The 14,410-nt window shown below is 38.2% G+C and overlaps 1 protein-coding gene across 2 annotated transcripts; it reads left to right on the forward strand.

The window, feature by feature from the left end:
• The first annotated feature begins 694 nt into the window (after positions 1 to 694).
• On the forward strand, positions 695 to 7,478 carry LOC124643536. Of its 2 annotated transcripts, XM_047182548.1 has the most exons (6): positions 695 to 751; positions 4,026 to 4,128; positions 4,479 to 4,602; positions 4,876 to 4,957; positions 5,358 to 5,534; positions 5,892 to 7,478. In XM_047182548.1, exons 3-6 carry the CDS (start codon positions 4,512 to 4,514, stop codon positions 5,929 to 5,931), a joined length of 390 nt encoding a protein of 129 aa, XP_047038504.1. In that variant the 5' UTR covers positions 695 to 751; positions 4,026 to 4,128; positions 4,479 to 4,511; the 3' UTR covers positions 5,932 to 7,478. The 2 variants fall into 2 exon arrangements, with proteins under 2 accessions (XP_047038504.1, XP_047038505.1); XM_047182549.1 differs by lacking the exon at positions 4,026 to 4,128 and having other exon boundaries at positions 702 to 751.
• The last annotated feature ends 6,932 nt before the right edge of the window (positions 7,479 to 14,410 follow it).

Below are 14,410 nucleotides of genomic sequence, written 5' to 3' on the forward strand. Positions count from 1 at the left end.
CGTTATATTAACCTTCAATTCGTCCAGTTGTCTGCCCATTTATCGAAAGCTGTATGCTACTGTGTTGCAGTTCATATGGGAAAATAAAAAAAATGCTGCTGGCTAAGGCTAGTTAATGAATGAATCACCTTTTTTTTTCAACGATGTCAAAAATCATCAAATGACCCCTCCCGCTGTGGGTTAACAGCAGTGAGGGAGTGTCAGACTCTTACTGACCAAAAACCGTCGTAGGCCTTTTATGTACCAGGGCCGCGGTAACTATTTCGAACAATCCCGCAGCCCATTTCGAACAATCAAGGACCTGGAGCGTTGCTGTTTTTCAATACTTTACTTACATTGACAATTAATTAATTTGATACTAGAAGAACATGAAAATAATAAGTAGTTTTCAATGACGCCACCTTTTACCCACGCATACTATATAGCTGCGATAATTCAAAGGTTAAAATCTCAAGAACTCAATATCATTTTTGGACGTTTTCTGATTAAATATTGACATTGCATTTGGAAACCATTTGACGAAGATACATTGAAAATGGTCAACCTTACCCACTTTAAAGGTAATTCTGTCACCATTTCTCCTGCGTACGGAACCTGCAGTAGTGAGCAGCATCGTCCTGCGAAGCCTCCGCGCGTAGGGCGGGCGGGTGAGGGCGCCGTGAGGGCGGGCGGCGCATAAATAGGGCGGCGTGCCGAGAGCCGGCACAGTCCGCGACGCGCCGCGGCCTCACTGACACTGCTGTGTTTACTGGTAAAGTACTCATTAGTTATTCATTACGATTCATTTATTAGTGTGTAGGTTTTATTTAAAATTATGACAAGTAACTATAATCAGCGAGCTCCTTAGTGTGGTAAAATATTAAAGTCAGTTATTTACGTAGGCAATTTATTAATTACGTCAATGAATTCAATAAAATGTAAAATAGGCAATTGGAAAAAGATTGCGATAAATAAAAATACAAGATACATATTTTATATAATATAATAAATTAGAATACAGACTGTTCGCCATTTAGATAATTTATTAACATTGTATCTTTAAATGACGATGTTATGATATAATACATAATTAAAACTTTTAATAACGAAACTGGTGAGATAACTTGATGTAATTCTTATCGTACGGTTACTTGTAAGTATATCATTAACTCTTTATAAGAACTCGATATCGAAGTCTTAGAACATAAATATATGTATTTAAAAACTATGAAATAATTACATAACGCAAAAATTAGAAGTTCCGTACGAACATTGCCATCAAACGCGTTGATGTCTTTTGTTTGCGACGAACAACGGCGCGGAGATTGTTCAGAAATAACAGCTATCAGAAAATTAATACAGTGTGAAATATTCATTTCAGAAAAAAAACATTTTGAATGATTGTAAATAATTTTTAAATGAATTATTTGTAAATATTATTAAAATCGGGTGATTCATTTTTGAAATATCATAGTTTAAGTCATTATTTAATAAAAAAACCGAGTAACAGAATATCAGTAATTGTTAAGCAATAGGTCGGATGTTACAGGACAAATGGCTAATAAAGCAAATGTTTTAATTTAGAAGTATTACATTCGTGTCAGTTAGGGTGCTATCAAATTTCGTTTTATATGTATTTTATTTGAGTGCGGTCGCGGGCACAGGGTGCGGGGTGCGGGGTGCGGGGTGCGGGGTGCGGGGTGCGGGGTGCGGGGTGCGGGGTGCGGGGTACGGGGTGCGGGGTGCGGGGTGCGGGGGGATAGCAATCTCGCAAGTAATCTACAGTAAGTCTACCCTAATTGGCAAAATGTATGCGTAGTTTAGTGTGTTTTGATAAAATTATACAGAACGGTTCTAACAAAAATGTAATTCCTGCACTTTGGTGGTTGCCAATAAGATAATGCTAATACATTTAGGTGTTATAATAGTTATGATGTCTGTCACTTATCACTTAGTTCTATAATTCTATCTATTATGGCCTACGGCGATGTTACGCACTAGTAATGACGTACAGCGTGACAGACAGACTGACGGCGTCCCTCGCGGCGCTCTGTAATGTAGTTAGCTAGTTCTCTGATTGCGAGTAAGCATATCATTATGTATGTAAGTACTGAACATTCCTAAATTGGAGGTATGACATATAAACTCATTGTGAAATGGAATACGATACGGACATTCAAGTCTACATAAAAAAAGAAATGAAAAATCTGCCGCTTGCTATGTTATGTCATAAGTGATGGTGAGCATTTCCACTCAAACTTTTACATGCCAATTAATTTATTCAGATTTTGATTTCCCATATAGTACTCATGTATCCTTGATCCGTTTGAATAGACTCCTTAGGTAATCTGAGTAGGTCAAGGTTTTTCAGTTTTGACAAGTAAAAGGGATGAGATTTGTCATTCCGAAAGACAAGTTACGCAAGCTCGATTATTGGGATTCGCATTTCCTTTGAGCAATTTATACAGTTGCCAACAGATATCTGTATCTGTAACAACACCGAGCGCACACGGGTACCGTGTGCCGACCCGCATTCATCGAGTCGAGTTAGCAAGCATTTTATAGGAAAACATTATTATTTTAATTTAAATAGGATGGTGTTATATTTACAAAATATATTACAGGGTTTTGACGTCTTTAAAAAATAAAATAGGTTTTTCTTTAGCACAAGTTAAACGTTTTGTTTTCTATTTTTTTTCCTGAAATATTTTCATTAATATATAGACTGCTGTAGAAGTACTTTGTAAGTTTATTTTGGACTAAAAATGTTTAAAATAATCAATGAACAATTGGTTAATATTACGCATTCCTTCATTGTCGGACGGAAAAAGGCTGACGATAATGGTTAAATATATGATTTGAGATTCCAAAAGTTAGTAGGTATATGTCTCGTAGAAAACAATGAGGGTACGATAACGCTAAGTAAACCTTTCATTTACTTAGTAACAAACTATATATTTAACCGCCGCCCACGTACCAATAACCCACTGATTGCGCCTCTGCCGTTACGTGGGCAGCGGACAGCATGGCCATGGGCAACTAATCACTCGGACACTTATAAATACTGGTGCCGGACACGCGCCGGACGCCCCCCGGCCGGACGCTAGAAAAAACATGCTTCCGGCGAAAAAACAGCACAGCCTCCGGATATTGTCGCTTCCGTCGAGCGGAGGCTGTATACCGACCGACACCTCAATGAGATTACGATACGGACGTGACGACAGAGCGGGACGGAGATATGCGCGGTGTAGCGCGCCGTCTCGCTCTACAAATACTAGCTTTAATTCTTAATCGATCCGTGATTATATTTTACGGGGAGACATTGAAAAATAACAACTGTGGTGGATGAATATCACAGAGACTTGGTAAAATCAGATAAATGAAAATAGGTACCAATTATATGATAATTAAATACTCGTACAATGGCCAATATTTTTTTAGGACAAAATAAATATACTTATCTCTAGAATTACCTACAATTAAATAAGGATAACAGCTGATTATAATATGTTTGTATAAAATCCCTGATTAACATTAAAATAATAAACACAAAATTATAAAATAAATGAAAAACATAACATATAAAGTTCTGCAAGGCATACGCCTTCTAACTGCGGAGGTGATCGTTATCAAAACACCAAATGTTTTAATATTCATGTGTTCTAACAAAGTTGTGTTATCCCCCCCCCTCACCCCGCTACACTAACTGGCAGGTAATCAGAGTTAGAGTTGTAGCGGCGTGTGGCGTGTAGTGTGTGTAGTTGTGTAGTGCGTGTAATTGGACAATTACGACACGCACCGCGGATTAGCATCACATTATATTCACGTGTACCTGTTGGTTTAGTGGTCGCTTCACGTGGTTCTGCGAACCAGGTGCTAGGTTCGATTCCTGGGTGAAGAGTTTCACTTTAAGATTAGAGGCCTCTTTATGTATATAAAGGATATAAACTGGAGTTGAGATATCTCTCAGCATGCGTACAAGATGACAGAAATAAATAACTTTAAAGTCAAAGTCACAAGTTTTTACTTCAAATACGTCTTTGCAGGTACTTCGCCGTGCCGTCAGTAATCTTAGTGATCGGTTACAGAACCAACCACAGCGTTGTTATTCTGAAGCAAGTTGCTTCATAAATAGACAACAACTTAGAGGAATTGTTAGTCTGAATCTGCTAAGAATATTTTACTTAATTTTGGTCAGTATATTATTTCATGACGGTTTTGATTGCAGTAACTGAGTTTTTTATTGTACAATAGTTCAATATTTTTTCCGTCTTACAAATCTTATCACGATGATTACAAACACAATACAAAAGTTTTTTTTTTCATGTAGTGCAGCCCATAACTTCTTGAATTGTGGTTTGACGTCAACTGTATAATATGAAGGCTAGGTCTACGCCGTAGTCCGCTACGACCTAGCCTACTACGCCGTAGTCCTAGCCTACTACGCCGTAGTCGTAGTCTACTACGCCGTAGTATTGTAACGTGTACTATTATGACAGGTGTAGGAGTGTACGTGGCTGTGCCTGTGTGCTATGTGTGTGCGCGCGCGTGCGTGTGTGTGCGCGTGCGCGTGCGCGCTGCTGATCGCGCTCGCTCTCGCCGAACACGACAAGCGCGCTGAGAGTATGTATACAGCCTTGAGTCACTACATTAATAAATATTACATAAAATATTATTTACTTGAGTTTCTTCAACTTCTAAAATATGATTCTCTCAGTATATTGGAGCAGCCATGACTTATGGTGAACCCTGCCATGATGACTTTGACCTATTTTAATCTGAAGTTGTGAGAACATACATTGCTGATGATCATGATGGCTTGTATGTGGTTACAAGCTTGAGTCTTGTACGCTGTTGAGTGAGTTATGATTACAACGTACATATGTGTGTGTGTAGTGTCTCCGATGCCGTTCCTGATGGCGACGCGCTACGGACGCAGCTCGCCGCCCGCCAGGCACCTCGCGCCCCGGAACGACAGGTACACACACACACTCACACTTCTTGTCTTAATACCTATTCTATATTGTTTACTGTCCGTCCTTTCAGTTTAACAAGTTCATATTAATTGGGGTGTCCGTGTATCGACAGTAACACGTGGGGCTCCCAAAAAAAAACTGGTGTCGAAGCAATATGCTACTAAGGAAAGCTATTGTGGATTGTGGAGCTTCGACGAGTCTTGACAGGTGTTAAGTTGTGTTAGCCTATGGTACATGAGATACTTTAAATCGGCAGTGCATTGAGTAAATTGGGATCCATCTACCTAGCTTAGGCAGATGCAGGTGAGTGCCCATCTGACCTCCTCAACCCAGTTACCCGGGCAACCCAATAACCCTATGATTCATAGTGATATTGTTTAATTTTTGAGTAATGTCACACAGGTTCTTCATGAGCACGCGGTACGGCAAACGGTCGGAGTCACTGAGCGCGGGCGTGCGCGGGGGTGAGGCAGGGCTGGCAGGCGGCGCGGGGGGTGCAGGAGGGGCGGGGAGGCTGCTGTGCGAGTACACCGGCGTGTTCCCGCTGTACCGCTGTCGGCACAAGCCCGCGTACCGCAAGTGAGTCACCACTGGTGATAGAACTAGGGAGACTCTTGAAAGAACTAAGTTTTCAACAAATAAACGATTTTTATCTTTAAATAACTACCAGCTTTAATCATTAGTACTGGGTACTTGCTTGTTTAGCCATTACTGCCAAAGATTTCTCCAATAGAATGCCAACATTTTTGGCAGATCACGACGTGCTGTTCATGGGAATGGCAAATGTCTCAGTCATATTAATCAATTGTTCTGGTGTAAAATTCAGTCCCTTCTACTTTCTACTTCTACTTTTAATTTTCTCCTACATCCATAAAAACCCTATTTCCCTTCTATAAAAGTAAGCTATAATTTAAGTAAGCTGTTCTTTTGGTGCAGGAGGAGTGCGGAGGTGCTCGGCGACCAGGAGGAGGAGTAATCCTCCGCTAGACAAGCAGGCCGCGCGACCGACAGCCGCGACCGACGACCGACACGAGCGATGCAGCCCTAACATATGCCCAATACATTATATTGTGAATATTTCAACATGAATCTAATTCAAACACATCTTATTAATAGTTTTATATTTAAACATATACCTGTCAATTATACACACTCACACACGCGTGATGTGTGAGTGTGTGCGTGGCGCCGGAGCGCTGTCCACATATACATACTGAATAGTTACATTTGTACGTATTTATATATGTAGCGTAGGAACTGGTAACATTGCAGGCACTTGTTTTGTAACATATAAACACGTAAATACATGAATATTTAGAAAATATGAAAAAAAAGGTTAATAAGACAAGTGTCTGTACATTTAGGTAATGTTATAATAAGTAGTGTCTGCGACGTGTTACGGCTGGGGACACGTCGCCCGACACCCCCTCGCCCCGCCGCGACCTGCACACATATACACAAACACACACACACACACACACACACACACACACACACACACACATATACATACATACATTCACACTGAAAAAAAAAGACTAAATTGTCTTATACCATTTGATGTATTTTTTTACACATACTTTTGTAATGCAACACAAATTGCATCTACGACTATTATCGCATGAGCCTCTTATGGTTGGTATAGAGAGCTCTTTGATGAAGCCTTCAAAAAAGTAGATAACCTAGTCACACGATTTATATTGTTTTGCGACATGATAACTATGAAAATACACGAAACAAACTAAAGTTCAAAATAGACATCGCAGCGAGATACTTGGCAAACTAATGACTTTATAATCCGTCAACAATACGCCATTACTATTGAGATGCAAATAACTCTCATCTCGCTAACTATTGTCTCAACAGTTAGTGTAACCTTCCGCGTCACGCCGCCCACAGGAACTTTACTGAAGAGTAAGTTACACAACTTAACTACATGTAGATCATAATAATTGCACTTCAGCCGTGTTGTGTCCGACTGTTAGAGAGTTCTGTTTAATTGTTTCAATGCGGGAATAGTTTAAGTACAATTATGTTGAATTTAGTGGAATTTTAATTGTTAGTGTCATCGCTAGTGTGTGTGTCTACTCAGTCTGTTTACAACATGAGAACTACCTCATACAACGGTAAACTTTGTCACTGATTAACACTAATAAAAAAAAGATGAAGCATTTGTAAATTATTGCTTCCGATAAATGGATAATAAACTGGACTACATGTAAATCTGATTGTAATTCAGTTTAACAGTCGTCTGTAATGCTGTAACGCATAATATGTATTTGTATGCACAAGATGAACCAGTGATTGGGCAGTTCACATCGTTCAATACCACTCTACAATATTTTACTGAAAAAAGTTTATTTACCAAACATTATATATTATGAAGCTGATATAAACTACCAGATCACAGCTTCGTGTGCAGGCCGCGCCGGGTGCGGGACTAGTGTAAGTTAGCGAGTGGAAGCTAGTAGTAAGCGCGCGACGTTGTCTACTACATGAGTCTATATAAACGGACGCTCACGACTACTGTCTTGTTATTTCAACTCCTGGTCTCCTCTGCCTTGTATCCTACCTCCTGTAAAGTTTTTAAACTTCTAAAACCATATGAAGAGATCCTGGTAAGCTGTTTATATCCTCGAATAAGTAATGATTTATTAAACAAAGATATCTTCACCAGGATTGAATTCGCAAATACTTGTATTTCTTATGATTAAAGAAAAGTCTTAAAAATAGAAAAAGGTGTTCGGAAGAATCGGTGGATCACATCACACCGAGTACTAACAGTAATATATCGTAAGTATGAACTAAATAGCTAGAAAGTATAGATAGTCGTGGTAGGTATGGATTCAAATTCATTAAATGTGGCCCATTGGTACTCAGCTGCATCTGGCAAGATTGGAAGCTGACCCCAACATATGGAGATGGGAAAAGGCTAGGCTGATTATGAAATACAGGTTCAGAACTCGCGTTGGATTGAACATTTTAATGAAATATTAATATAGACACTTATGATCTATAAATAAATATTTCATGTATAGAAATGAAAAGACAAAATTCTCCAAATCAACACTACGGCATAGGCACCTAGCGCTACGCTGGCTACGTAGCTCGTAGCAAATTGCTACGCCGTAGCAACTATCCGATTACTGCTACCAAAATAAGATGGCTTCTGATATTTTTACTTGGAGTTTCTATAAAAAGATGAAAGATGAAGAGTTTTCAATATGAAACTTTGCTCTCATCATTATGTTAAAATATTGAAAGTATTCGCAAGGAATGAGTGAGGACGGCGACTAGTGTGACCGGAATTATAAAGTGCTTTAAAAAATAAATTAAAAAGAGGAAGCATTTGTAATTAAGTCCAGATCATTTGGAAAAAGTGAGCTCCTTGTAAACATTATTGCATCTGGAAGTTAATCAAGATACTTTGTTATGGAGGTATTGATGAAACGCTTTATAAAGCACGTGTGTACGTATGGGTTTTACATGGCTGTAAAAAACCTTTACAACTAAATCTGTTTAGAAATGCTTTCTTATACGTATCCCAACAGATAACTCAATACTCAATACTCAATGACTTTATTGCATTCCATAATGTGTACAGGCTGGTGGGTAAAATTAAAAGAAACAATTATATTAATATTATTAACATCGTGTTGAAGCCAGGTACAACGTTGAAACTTATCAATAAAGCTTAGTAACTAGTTTCCTTGTGAGGCTCGTGACTGTTGGCGAGTGACCGCGCGGCTCCACCGGTCAGGGGTTGAGCTCCCAACAGTCCGTGGATGCGACACTTACTATGTAAGTCACAACGAGTACTATTCTGTGTTGTCAAAGTAGGTTGTGTTCCCTAAATTATTTCTAGCAGTTGATTTTCAGACCCTCAAGACACAGGCTGTAGCTTAGTTTGAGGGTCATTGCCAAACTTTATTGTAATTCTTTATTGATGAATAAATAATTTTGAATTTTGAATTTGAATTACTTTGCTTACTAGAGCAAGCCACAGACAAGTAATGACAGACTTTTTTCACTGGTAAGCAAACCAATGGATACAATATTAGGAGTGATCGTTAGTCGGATAGGCGAGCACTTCATGCAGAACTCTGGTACTAACTAGAGAGGTATTTATATGTTCACTTTAGCTTTGTGTACCCGGCCACAACACAGTAGATACTAGCTTAGCTTCCAGATGATGACGAAGTAGTTCCACAAGACTACTTTACTGAGTTTTTCTTTTATCTATGTATTAATTTACCAAATTGAAAATATAGCAATTCTATCTATATGACATTTAGGGACCAATACTGTCCCCAAACGAACTATTTTTAAACTTAAGAACCGAGTCTGTAAGATATTTTAAAGGATTGCCCTCGTTCTGCATTTGCTAGAAATTAAGTTATTTTTACCATCAGGTAGTCATTAGCGAGCCTCGAGGGGCGAAGCCCTAGCGCTGCGGTCTGCCTACAGCCGGCCTGCACCCGCAGCGAGATTCAAGAGAGAAGTGCCATTTTTTACAAAGATTTATGACCGAGTCAAATAGTCGTAAAAGTATAAGTATTAAAATCAAAATCAAAAGTCGTTTATTCAAAGTAGGCTGAAAATCAGCACTTTTGAACGTCAAATCTACTAAAGCCCCTAAAACGCCCGCCCTTTGCCACTTCCTATGTGTTTTTGCTGGGAAGAAGAAGTGGTGGAACAAACTCCCCAGCAACACAGTTCTTATGGTCAGTCTGTATGGTTTGAAGAACCGTATACAAAATATTAAAAATATCACTCAAAATTATACACATAAAGAAGACGGATCACAATCCATACAAAATTGCCCCACGTCCTATAACAATGTGACGTATCTCAAAAAAAAGATAAAATGTTTAAAAAAGTATGGCATACTCTCCAATTCATTTTTTTTACACCTTCATACGAAAAAAATGCTTTAAAAATTGTTCAGGCGCTGTTATCAAAACATCGTTCATGGGACTATTTATGGACTATTTTATTAAGTTATGTTTTTGTTTGATAGGGTATACCTCACAGGTGGTCCCATAATCATCAGGTCCGGATCTGATGATGGAAACCCTGAGAAATCCAGGGCAACTTTCGAAAGTTGTAGGCATGCGCAGGATAAAAATCTGACTATAAGGTCTTATAACAATATGCAACAGTAAAGGTTTGGAGCTGACCTGATGATGGAGACGAAAGAAGGTCGAGGGAACTCGACAACTGAATATGTAAACTACCTTGTGTTTGGGCTCATATTATTTGTATTGAATAGACCTTTGCAACAGTGAAGGTTTGGAGCCGACCCGACGATGGAGACCAGAGAAGGTCGAGGGAAATCGACAGCAAAATATTTAAACTACCTCAGAAGTCGGTGTCTAATGGATGTACTTAAGTTTATTTCCCCAACGACTTCTAGGCCGATGCTCCTAAGACTAGTTTTTTTTTTGCTTTTCAGTGTTTTTGGAAGTTTTTTTATCGTAAAAAGTTTTTTTTACTATTTTTGGCTTTTCAGTGACAAGCACAGTTGTCACTATCCGCATAAGTGGAAAGTTCTTATCAATACGAATAATATAAACCCAAACACGAGGCAGTTCACATATTCAGTTGTCCAGTTACCTCGCCCTTCTCTGGTCTCCATCATCAAGTCAGCTTCAAACCTTCACTGTTGCATATTGTTATAAGACGTACACCTTATAGTCAAGTTTTTATCCTGCGCATGCCTACAACTTTCAAAAGTTGCCCTGGATTTCTCAGGGTTTCCATCATCAGATCCTGACCTGATGATTATGGGACCATCTATGAAGTATACCCTATCAAAACAAAAAATAATTTAATAAAATAGTCCATAAATAGTCCCATGAACGATGTTTTCATAACAGCGCCTGGACAATTTTTAAAGCATTTTTTTCGTATGAAGGTGTAAAAAAATGAATTGGAGAGTATGCCATATTGTTTTAAACATTTTTATCTTTTTTTTGAGATACGTCACATTGTTATAGGACGTGGGGCAATTTTGATCCGTCTTTTTTGTATAAAAAAAAGCAAGTAAACATTATCATGTTGGCTAGTACACACCTTACCCATACCTATTACTCAAGCAGCTACAAAAAATGTGTAAAAAAAAGAGAGAACATAATGCCTCCATTCAATGAAAATAGATAGATTATACTATAGGTATAGTTTTAGGGTGTACCCACCGACATGTGAAACACGAATATTTATAATATTTAATAATATTAATATTTATTATAATATTTTTTTATATTGCTTTGCATTGCTGTGTAAAATGTAATTCAAATAGTAGTTACATGTTCACTAAGATTGATTCTGTGCATCGTAAGAGTATTTTCAAGTGGTGTGATAACTGGTACTTCTGCACTCTTATTGAAAGTGGTTAAGATGCATCGCATGCTATTTTGGCTTCAAACCAGAAATACCTTCAAGGAGATGTTTGCAGAATTTTCATTTTCTATAATATCACTAGTTGACAGTAATTAGCTTCCTGCATATTAAAATTTGTATTTACGGTTAGCGTCAGGTCCGCCGTCACAAATCACCGATCCTCTCGAAATACATATAGAGAGTTGCTACCTAATTGCTACCAGCTACCATTAGTTGCTACCAATTGCTACCCTCGTGGTTTTGAAGATATTCAGCATCCTAAGGTGACAGCCATTCTGATATCAGGATGGCTGTCACTTTTCCCAGTGTGAAGAAACGGGTCAAAAGTATTGAGTTTTTTTTTTCACCCAGAGTTGCTACCTAATTTCTGCCCTCCAGAATTAAATTTTAGACCACATCGATTCCGTGGATAAAAAGATATTAAAAAAATGGAGTTTTTGCGCCTAACATAAATATAATCTATTTTTGTATAATAATAATCTATTTTTGTTAGGCGCAAAAAATTTTTTTTTATATCTTTTTATCCACGGAATCGTTGTGGTCTAAAATTTAATTCTCTAGGGTAGCAATTAGGTAGCAACTCTGGGTGCAAAAAAAACTCAATACTTTTGCGCCATTTCTTCACACTGGGAAAAGTGACAGCCATCCCGATATCAGAATGGCTGTCACCTTAGGATGCTGAATATCTTCAAAACCACGAGGGTAGCAATTGGTAGCAACTAATGGTAGCTGGTAGCAATTAGGTAGCAACTCTCTATATGTATTTCGAGAGGATCGGTGATTTGTGACGGCGGACCTGACGCTAATTACTTACGAGCATCCACGATTCGAGTCAACTGATGGACGAATGAATGAATGATGATGATGTACATACATCTTATCGTATCTTCATAATATAATTTTATAATTATTGTTAGTAAGACGTATTTATTCCCTGCCCCTGTATCCCAACACCCCGAGTGCTCGCGTATTCTTCAAAGTCGAGTGCAGCGCTTATTGTAAGATGACTCCAATGAACTGTAAGTAATTAGTGTTCACTTGCGTACGACTTCTAAGTTGTAATAACATCGCATTCAACTGAAAATACTGAAATTGCAGCGATTGATGTTCATGATGCGGAGACTTAGAGCAATCAGCGACAAGTATTGATGTCTAGCACAAATTAGTCTGAGCGGAACCCATACGACAAGTAGATTGATCATAAATTAATTTGTATCCTAAAGAAATTGTAAAGAATTTAAAGTTCAATAAAATGAAAGCCGTCTGATGTCTGTTTACTAATCATTTAGTTACTTAAGTTCGGATAGTTTCTGAGCTCTGCAGATGTTTTCCAGAAAATTAAAGTTTAGCTAATTTAATACATTAAATTGATTGGAAATTAACCTGTCATAAGTGCAGTGCGCTGTACACATATACTGTCACAGCCTTTTTATCGTACCACTGCTGGGCTGCGGCCTCCTCTCACATGGAGAAGGTTTGAGCATTAATCACCACGCTTGCTCAATGCGGGTTGGTGATTTCAGACTTTATAGTCCAGGTTTCCTCAAGATGTTTTCCTTCACCTTTTTTATCAGCCATTGGTGTCTAAGATTACTTAGAAATGACATACAAACTCAGAAAAGTTGCATTGGTACTTGCCTGACCTGGAATCGAACCCACACCCACATACTCGAGAGCTTGGTTCTTTACCCACTAGGCCACCACGACTTCACACACACACACACACACACATATATTCTTTTTCAATTCAAAGGACAATGGGCGATTCCGGTCCAAATGTCCACCACGAACGAGACCTATATGGCTACATAGCCCGTTAAATATAGAACATTTTTTGTTATGAAAGTAAAAAAAAATATAATGCCAGAAAAAAGTTGTAGCAAAATCAAATAAAACATTTTATAGATTTTTTTTAATTTCATTTTTTCAATTACTTTTCTTGACGTTCGATGATAAATTCTATTTTTCGATGTTGATTTGTTCGATGTGTGTCATCTCTCTTATTAGAGAGATTATACTACCAGTTACATCGAACTTTCTTAGATCCAGGATAGGCTGAGTATATTCAAGCACTTCTGGCGCCTCTATTGGTTAGTGATTCGTACATGGGCTGTTTATATGCAAATGTGTCTTTCTCATCTTAGTTTTAGAAAGTGCTGAAATGAAAGTGGAACAAAATAAAAAATAATAATGATAACATACAAAAACTACCGAAAATTAAGAATATATTTTTGGCTATAACTTTTTTTTGGCATTGTTTTTTTTTTTACTTTCTTAGTAAAAGTTACTCTAAATTAAGTGGACTATTTAATTATATAGGTCTCGTTCGTGGTGGACATTTGGACCAAACTTCATACATTCTTGCCCAATCTCCTTTTATTGATTTACGCTTGTGCATAATGTCTTACATTGTAATTAATCTAGGTAAATAACATTACGATGCCTGTATGGAATTGAATCTGTACCACAGGCGTTACGGTCACTTTCAGTTCGGTACTATTATTAGTATTTAATTGAAACATTTCAGCATCCAAAAGGGTCTACTCCTTCATATTTAGTTCGTCTTTGGGCGAGCAGAAATAACACTGTTGTTCGACTGTTGATGATGATGACATTTAAACTGTAGGAGTGAAGACTGTCCGGCGACAGGTGAGTGCGTCTCTAGTGGAGGGCAAACAGACTTGCTCTGCAAACAATATATACAAACATCTCAGTATTGACGGGTCAACGAGTCACACACTATCGTAACCAGTAACCAGTAAGAAAAGAGATGAGAACTTGCGAACATTGATGATTGTGAATTACGAGACACTCGACCACGTTACAACAGCCTTTTAAAAAGTGAATCGTGCACATTGTAACTACTTTAAGACCCCTAAATATGACTCATTTTCACGTCTAGTTTCTACACAATCTTAAAGGTTTCTGGACTTCTCGTGGGAAATAAATAATCATTCCTCGTTACAGTTCGGTGTGAGTGTCGGCTGAGGCGCCGCTGGCTCGCATTGTGCGTTAAGCAATTATTATCCTCTTGTTTTGATAGTCAAGCCCCC

This window comes from Helicoverpa zea, chromosome 27 (genome assembly GCF_022581195.2).
Source record: "Helicoverpa zea isolate HzStark_Cry1AcR chromosome 27, ilHelZeax1.1, whole genome shotgun sequence".
Classification (NCBI taxonomy): domain Eukaryota; kingdom Metazoa; phylum Arthropoda; class Insecta; order Lepidoptera; family Noctuidae; genus Helicoverpa; species Helicoverpa zea.

What these genes read in the sequence shown, in the direction of transcription:
- LOC124643536 (XM_047182548.1), top strand. Translation starts at nt 4,512, where the DNA reads ATGTGTGTGCGCGCGCGTGCGTGTGTGTGCGCGTGCGCGTGCGCGCTG. An exon ending in CTCGCGCCCCGGAACGACAG is followed by an intron (nt 4,958 to 5,357) that starts GTACACACACAC and finishes AATGTCACACAG; the next exon opens with GTTCTTCATGAGCACGCGGT. An exon ending in CACAAGCCCGCGTACCGCAA is followed by an intron (nt 5,535 to 5,891) that starts GTGAGTCACCAC and finishes CTTTTGGTGCAG; the next exon opens with GAGGAGTGCGGAGGTGCTCG.